The 8,306-nt window shown below is 35.5% G+C and overlaps 1 protein-coding gene across 2 annotated transcripts; it reads left to right on the top strand.

Moving 5' to 3' along the window:
* Positions 1-100: 100 nt before the first annotated feature.
* CRIPT (CXXC repeat containing interactor of PDZ3 domain) lies at positions 101-7,576 on the top strand. Of its 2 annotated transcripts, XM_060169918.1 has the most exons (6): positions 101-206; positions 2,206-2,271; positions 3,030-3,084; positions 6,241-6,344; positions 6,664-6,752; positions 7,303-7,576. In XM_060169918.1, the coding sequence occupies exons 1-5, from the start codon at positions 191-193 to the stop codon at positions 6,726-6,728; spliced, it is 306 nt and encodes a 101-aa protein (XP_060025901.1). In that variant the 5' UTR covers positions 101-190; the 3' UTR covers positions 6,729-6,752; positions 7,303-7,576. The 2 variants fall into 2 exon arrangements, with proteins under 2 accessions (XP_060025901.1, XP_060025900.1); XM_060169917.1 differs by having other exon boundaries at positions 103-206; positions 6,664-7,576.
* The last annotated feature ends 730 nt before the right edge of the window (positions 7,577-8,306 follow it).

Genomic DNA, 8,306 nt, shown 5'->3' with positions numbered 1-8,306 from the left:
AGAAGGCAGCCCCGCCTCCCCACTCGCGTTTATTCCTCCCGCGGCTTTCCAGGTGTTGGATAGGCGGGGCGGAGAGCGGAAGGGCCGGAAGTGGATTTTCGTAACCCGGAAGGGGAGTGCTTCCCTGGCTGTATTGTTAACTTCTTCCAGCTGCCGCTCGTCCTGCGGCTGAGGGAATCGTCGCGGAAGGATGGTGTGCGAAAAATGTGAGTTAAGGAGACTCTTCTGCGGGAGAAGGAGGCTGGGAGAACCTAACTGGAGTTCCCCGGGAACTTTGCTCTTTCTTTGTTTTTCCTTCGGCCACAGGTCCTTGATTCTAGCCTCTGTCCTCCTATACTGCCCTTTGACCATTCCTGCCCTCCCCAACGACCGTATCGTCCTGTATTTGCATTCAGAGTGGTCTCAGTTTTGCACCTCTGTTTATTTCCGTTGCTTCCCATCAACCCCGGGTATCATCCTGAACTGCTTCTTGACGGGCTTCCTCCCTTCACAGACCCGCCGGGTTGGAATGGATCTTAAAAGTCACTTCCACAGCATCTGGAGTTGATGGATTTAGTAAATAAAAGTACCGGACGCCCAGTTAAATTTGAATTTCAGGAAAACAACAAATAATTTTTAGTGTAAGTATGTCCTATGCAATGTTTGAGACTTGGCTCTGTTTACTGCTCCTCACTACAGTAAGTGCTTTGTCCCAAAGCACGCACTTTCAGGACATTCTTTACTAAAAAAAAAAAAAAAAAAGTATTCATTGTTTATATGAAATTTAAATCTAACTGGGTGTCCTGTATTTTATCTAACAAACCTAAGTCAATATCCCATCCAATGGCTTAAATGCTCTTTGCATGAATGCATAGAGGATTGAGGCACAGGGGTAGGAGAATCTCACCCCCTTCAAAGCAGTCTGTGTAGATTTCACTGGCTTTTAGAAAAGTCTTTCCTCCCTATAGTTGCCATCCAGTGATTCTAATGCCAACCCTTGAGATTTAGAAAATATCTTATGGTATTTTGACCTCACAAACTGGTTATGTGTTTTAAAAGAGCTGTCATATCCCCAAATCCCTTTTTCCTACAGCTAGATATGTCTGACTCTTCTGTGACAATTTCAAGTCCTCTTATCCTGATAATTGTCTAATTAATATGATCCACTTTGTTTATATCCCTATAGTATATAAAACTTAGAACATAGATGCCCTTGAGTTTGAATCACAGTTTTTATATTAAGTGAAAGAATGACCATGGATGGTTACTTTAATAAATTCTCAGGGTGCAGAGAATAATTTGGGATTTCTATATTTGGAGCCTGGCATTCAGGAGGACCCTCCTCAGTGAGGCCTCAGCTTACCTTTTTAACTGCATTTTCACTAAGCCTTACCCTTTTCACTTCAGCCAAACCAAACAATATTTTGCCCGTATGTACCCTGAGTTTTCAATGCCTTTCCCCAGGATGTGTCCCTTATTCAGTTTACCTTCATCTTGTTTTCTCCTCTTTCTTCACAGTCTCATTGCCACTAACCCTCTCTATTGCCTTCCCCACAAAGCTTCACTGGATTTCCCTAGCCAAGATTATTTCTTCCTCCATGGAATTTCTCCTAGTACTTGAGCTCTCAATTGTCATACTATTTACTTTCCAGCTTATATTTTAGTTGAATAATTCTTAACTTTTTTTTGGTTCTCTGAGCCCTTTGAGAATGTGATGAAAGCTGTAGACTTAACATAGTTTATTAAAAAATGGATATACAAAAGGTTTGTGTACAATTTAATCTTGTTCATATATTTCCTAAGGTCTACCTGTGAAACTCAGGTTAAGGACTACTATTAAAGAAATCAGTGTGCTATAAATTCCTTGAAATCTAGAGCTTTATCTCATTTGTTTTATTTTTATCTGTACTTTGTACAATGGCTTATACATCAGAGATGCTTAGTAAATATTTATGGAATGAATAGATTTATCAGATTTGTTTAAAGGATCCATGTACAGAGGAAGCCTATTATAAGCCATACTATTATCCACAAATTTTACTGAAGTCAGCTATCCATTGCCCACAGTTAATATCTTAAGTCTCAGTTCACTGGCCCCGACCCCAGCATTAACAGGCTTGTACATAATATGACTGGTGATGCCATCGCGAACTTTAGGCACAATGTAGTGTATTTATTAAATAGTAAACACTAATCTCCCTTACTTTTACTGTCTTGTTATAACAGGTGAAAAGAAACTTGGTACTGTTATCACTCCAGATACATGGAAAGATGGTGCAAGGAATACCACAGGTATTTTTCCTTTTAGAACACGGAAACTGAATCAGATACTTCTGTGAATAATGTTTTCACTTTTACATTATTTGTAAAATGATATGTTATGTGTACAATGTATTTTACCTGTTAAACATTAAGGAATACTAGATACCCCAACAATTTAATATCTTTTCTATTTAGTTCTCTCAGTGACATGTCAGGGTTCCTAATTTGATAGGCAGGAGATAGCAAAATATTTAAATGATTTTTAAGCAATGAGTATATCACAGTAATTGATTTGATTCAGCTTAATTAGAGTTAGTATTGAAAGCCCCCTCTCCTCACCTGATTTTTATATTCTTGAACAAATTATTTAAATGTTTTCACTTTCATAATCATTAAATACAGTGAAGATGTTTTCAAAGGGAAGAAAAAGAAACATTTTTACTGTATTCAAGATCAATGGCACCAAAGTAGCAGCATCTAGAGTTTACATTAGATATATGTAAATATAGACCCATTCCTAAAGTCCTACTTTGAGTTTGAGAAATAAAATGATTGCCTTTTATCCAAATTTTTATTTTCCTAGTAAATAATTGTGTGGTTTTTTTTTTTAAGTAGTGTCTTTGAAACCTGGTACTAAATGAAATTTTTTAAAATTTTGATATAGGCTAGTCTGCTGGTACGAGGTCACAAAATGAACTTTCTAACTAATTGTTAAATGTTTCATGTATGTGTTAATGTGTGAAATGTGTAGACATAGCACACTGAAATACATGTATATTTCAATGCAGAAAGTGGTGGAAGAAAGCTGAATGAAAATAAAGCTTTGACCTCAAAAAAAGCAAGGTAGGTATAAGAGCATCTATAAAGCAGTCATATTAATTTCCACTCTTTTTAATATTAAGTGTATTGGAATGAATTTGTTTTGCCTCATTCTGTTGTGATAAAACATAGTTAGATAGTTCCAAGCATGCATAACCAAGTTGTCTGTTATAACCTGCTGATTTCACCCTGTTCATTTTCACTGTATCAATATATAAAGATATTATACATTATTTTTATAATTTCACCAGAAAGCATGACTTATTTTTTCTAGTTCTTAATTTTCCTGCAAATCAGAGGCCGCAGAGAAATGTGGACAGGTCATGAGCGCTGGAGTCAGACCTAAATTTGAATCTAGATTTTGTTACTGTCTAGCTCTGTAACCTTAAGCAAGTTAAACCAGTTCTAAACTTTTCTGAACACTACTTTTTTACCTAGGAATAGGGATAAAAATGTCTCCCACCATAAAAACAATTTTTGACACCATACTCTATTATATCCAGTCTTAAAAATTCCATGAATCCTTCCAGCTGCCGTCCCATTTCCTTGCTTCCTTTTACAGAAAAAGTTTTCAAAACCCTTATCTAGATGGTACTTTCTCAGTGTCCTTAAGTTTTATTTACTCCTTCAGCCGCTGTAATCAGGCCTCCATCTCCACCACACTCCTAAACCTACTCTTGTCAAGATCACAGGTGACCTTTAAAACTGATGGCTACTTCTCTGTTCTTACCTTATTTAACCTTTCGAAAACTCTCTTTTTTGCAACACTTTATTCTCTTGTCTTTGAGATACCACACTCTTCTTTCCTCTTAACTCACTAACTGTTCCTTCTCAATTGAGTGCTTCTGGTCTCAATCCTAGACTTTTTTTTTTTTTCTATTTATAAATTTATGATCTCTCCTCAAGTGACTTTAGTCCAATGGCTTTAAATTCAAACTGTATATTAATGAATTCCACATGTATATCTCAGTCCTGACTTTTCTGAGCTCCAAACATATATCCAGTTGCCTCCTTGACTTTTCCAATTTGATATCTGACAGGCAACCTCTTTTTCCTTCAGTTGAATCATAGTCTTCTCATCATTGCTCTATGGTCCAATCTAGCTGTGCAAAACTGGAATCCCTAACTGATTTCTTAATTTCCCTCACTTCCCATATCCACCAGCGAGTTCTTTGGCTCTACTACCAAAATATAGCCTGAATACACCTGCTTCTGTTCATCTCACTGCTATTACCCTCTTCTAAACCATCACAGTTTCTTACTTGGGTATTATAATAACTTTCTGTCTCCCTGCTTCCTCTCTGGTTCCCTATAGTTCGTTCTCATAATAACCAGGGTGGTCCTTTAAAGGGCATGTAACTCCTTTGCTCAAAACCTTGCATTGGTTTTCTTTTTACATTGAATAAAAGCTAGGTCCCATACCATGTTCTTACAGGGTCCTCTGTGATCTGGCCCCTCCTGCCTCTCTGACTTCCTATTGTGCCAACTCCTGCATCAGATATGCCAAGCCCACTCCCATTGGAAGAGGTTTGTGCTTACTACTCCCTCTTCCTAGAATGCATCGCTAAGAGCTTAACAGAGCTGGCTCTTTCTTGTTACTTGGGTCTTAGCTGAAATGTCATCTCCTCAGAGAGGGTCCCTAACCAGCACCTAAACTAATGTCTTCCTTCCTTCCCCTCATGTCCACCACAGTATCCTCTCTGAATTTTCTCTACAGCAGGTATTACTATCTTAAAAGTGTGGTTGTTTTCTTACTTATTATCTGTCTCCTCTCACTAGAATGTCAGATTGATGAGGGCAGAGGCTTTGTCAAGTTCATCTTTGGTATTTAATAATAATAATAAGGTTTTTAATACGTAAAATGCCCGACACATAAAGGTGCTTATTAAATAATGGGTATAAAATAGCATGATAGACTTAAACTTCAATGCATTGTCACATTATGTATTGTTGACTGACTTATGTCTTCTAAGACCACGAGGTTATTATTGACCAAGTTGTTATGTTTTACAGAGTGTATAGTTTTAGGTACTTCCAGTTCCTTTATGCTCCCAAACTTACTTCAGTGTCATTAATAAGTAGCTATTACTTTGGGGTATTTTAAGTATCTCACTTTGGAAAGTGTACGTAAGATTTCTGAGACATTAAAATGTACATTTTAGAATAAAATATGGTTTTAAGAAAAAGCAATCTCTAGACATGTAGGTCCAAACAAATTGAGCTTATTATTAAAAGGAAGAATAGTGTCCATTCTTAACTTCTCTTGTGGGAAGTAAAGTGACATTCTTTTGGATTTGGAAAAATTAACCTTTAAAAATGAGCTGTTGTATCATACCCAAGAGAAGAAACCAGGTCTAGGACAGTGTTGGTATTCAGTATATGAGTACGGTTACAAAAAGTTATTGCCAATTTAATGGGAAGTATTTCCTCTAAAGTTATTTTGCCTTCCAGTCACTGTAAGGTCACATTTTTTTTAGTAGAAACTTTTTTATCGAAAGGGATTGCATCAGTTAATAGAAAATGTCAGTTAAAGTGGGCAATCATTAAAAGATACACATACTTTATTTTAAGTCAAAGCACATAACTGTACATGCATTTATCAGTCATTTGGCATTGAGACAAGGCTTTTTGAATATGAGTCTACTTTATAATTTTCCTTACATTAATCATAACCAGAATATATATTTCCAGTATCTTTAAGGTAGAGCAAGAACTGACACTTGTAAGGTGCCAAGTCCTTCCACTTAGGATTTTTCCTCAATTTTTAAGTTTTCTTACCCATGCCTAATTCCATAGCAGTTTTAATGATTCACACTTACCTGGTCATCCTAAAGTATTCATTTAGTTTTTAATATAATCAATCACTCTTTGTGTACTCTCATTACATGAGTTTCCTTAATATTATATCACATGAATAGATTGACAAATACAGCTGTTATAAACAGGTTTGGGATTACATACAGCTGACTCTTTACAAGCATACAGCTTACATGGAAGGGGCAGAAGTGTGGAGACATATTAAGAGAGTAGCCAGTTAGAAGAGTGCTATGCCTATCAATTGTAGAGCTTGATAGAGGGAACAGAGAGCATGAATTAATCACATTTGTTACTTAAGTGAGGTTATTTAAGAGTATTTCTATTGTATTGTACATTTTTCTTTCTTTAAAAAAAAATCTCTAGATTTGATCCATATGGAAAGAATAAGTTCTCCACTTGCAGAATTTGTAAAAGTTCTGTGCACCAGCCAGGTTCTCATTACTGCCAGGGCTGTGCCTACAAAAAGGGTAAGTTTCCTTTAATACCATTTTTGAATTCATATCAAACCTACTTCTTTTGATACTGATTTGGATAACATAGTGAAGGAGTAGCCCTTCATAAATTAGTCAAATGCTCTTTTTTCTAAGGCAAAATAAACTTAGAACTTGTCCTAGTTAAAAGTATATATTTTCTTTTTTTCTTTTCTGATGCTGTTAAATTATGTTTTAAGCTTCAGGAGTGACTTAAATAAACCAAATCATTTGTATTGGTTAGCTAGTAGATTAGTATTATTAGTTATTATTAAGATTTGATTACTTACCTGAGTTTTTTGTTTGTTTGTTTTAGGCATCTGCTCTATGTGTGGAAAAAAGGTTTTGGATACCAAAAACTACAAGCAAACGTCTGTCTAGATGTATTGAAGTTTCTGGCTTTCCGTATGATTTTACTTTTTGCTTGAATTTTCAAGGCATAATATAGATGTTAAAGTTACAAAATAACATGTCTTAAGACAAGTTTAAACCAGGGAAGTAGATTGGTATTCATTTTTGTGCTCTCAAGAAGTTCTGAACAGCAGCAGTGTAACTAGTTTTTGCCTTAAGTTTTTATTTTCCTTACAAACATCTTATTGAACTGAGATAAGTGACAAATTTAATGAAAAATATTTTCCCAGTTCTGTATGCACTTTTTATTTATCATTACTCATGTAATTTTTATTATCCTTTCCCTCTACTTTATAGATATTGCAAAAGTGTGAGAAGGAGGTTATTGATATTTGGCTTTGAACTTGGCATCCAGATTTGGAATTTTTCCCTCATTCCCTTTTGGTTGCATAGTTCTTAGGATCAGCAGTCCCTTAATTAATTGCAGCTTCATAAGGCATTTAAATATCTGAGATCATTATTGCTAAATAGTTCCTTAAGTAATTAGCCCAGGCCCAAATCAAACAAAAGTTGTATTTATGTTATTTTTTATTTGTTCTTGAAGCCAAAGTGCCAATATCTTTCATATGAGAATGGGAATGCAAGGAACACTCCACACAAATCCAAATGAATACACTGGATTTCAGAAAAACACACATTACACATATTACCTTGAATTCAGACCATCATGAAAGCCAGGAGAACAGTGTGCATCCATGATGATGTGTAACGAATGAATCACCATTCCTTGGGAAAGCGCTTTGAAGCAGAAACCAAACTTCTTTTTAACCTCCTCCTCTTCTCCTTCCCCCACCAAAAATAAATAGACTAAGCAAACATTTTGACTCTTTTTTTTTTTTAATATATATATATAACATAGACTGCTGAAAGACTACTTTGAGGTTTCTTTTTCTTTTTAATTGAAGTAAAGTTGATTTACAATGTTGTATTAATTTCTGCTGTACAACAAGTGATTCAGTTATACATATATATACCTTCTTTTAAAAATTCTTTTCCTTTATGGTTTATCACAAGATATTGAATGCACTTCCCTGTGCTATGCAGTAGGATCTTGTTGTTTATCCATTCTATATATAATGGTTTGCATCTGCTAACCCCAAAATCCCAATCCATTGCCCTCCCCACCCCACCCGCATTGTTTCTGTTTCTTAGATAGGCTCATTTGTGTTATATTTTAGATTCTACATATGAGTGATATATGGTATTTGTCTTTCTCTTTCTGATTTATTTCTCTTAGTATGATAATCTCTAAGTCCATCCATGTTGCTGCAAATGGCATTATTTCATTCTTTTTTGTGGCTGAGTAATATTCCATTGTATATATGTACCACATCTTTTTTATCCATTCATCTGTCCATGGACATTTAAGTTGTTTCCATGACTTGGCTATTGTGAATAGTGCTGCTATGAGCATAGGGGTGCATGTATCTTTTTGAATTGTAGTTTTGCCTGGATATATGCCCAGGAGTGGAATTGCTACATCATATAATAGTTCAATTTTTAGTTTTTTGAGGAACCTTTATATTGTTTTCCATAGTGGCTGCACCA

The sequence above is a fragment of the Lagenorhynchus albirostris genome, chromosome 13 (assembly GCF_949774975.1).
Source record: "Lagenorhynchus albirostris chromosome 13, mLagAlb1.1, whole genome shotgun sequence".
NCBI lineage: Eukaryota > Metazoa > Chordata > Mammalia > Artiodactyla > Delphinidae > Lagenorhynchus > Lagenorhynchus albirostris.
Note: the sequence above shows the minus strand (reverse complement) of the source record. Positions and strands in the feature narration are given on the sequence as shown.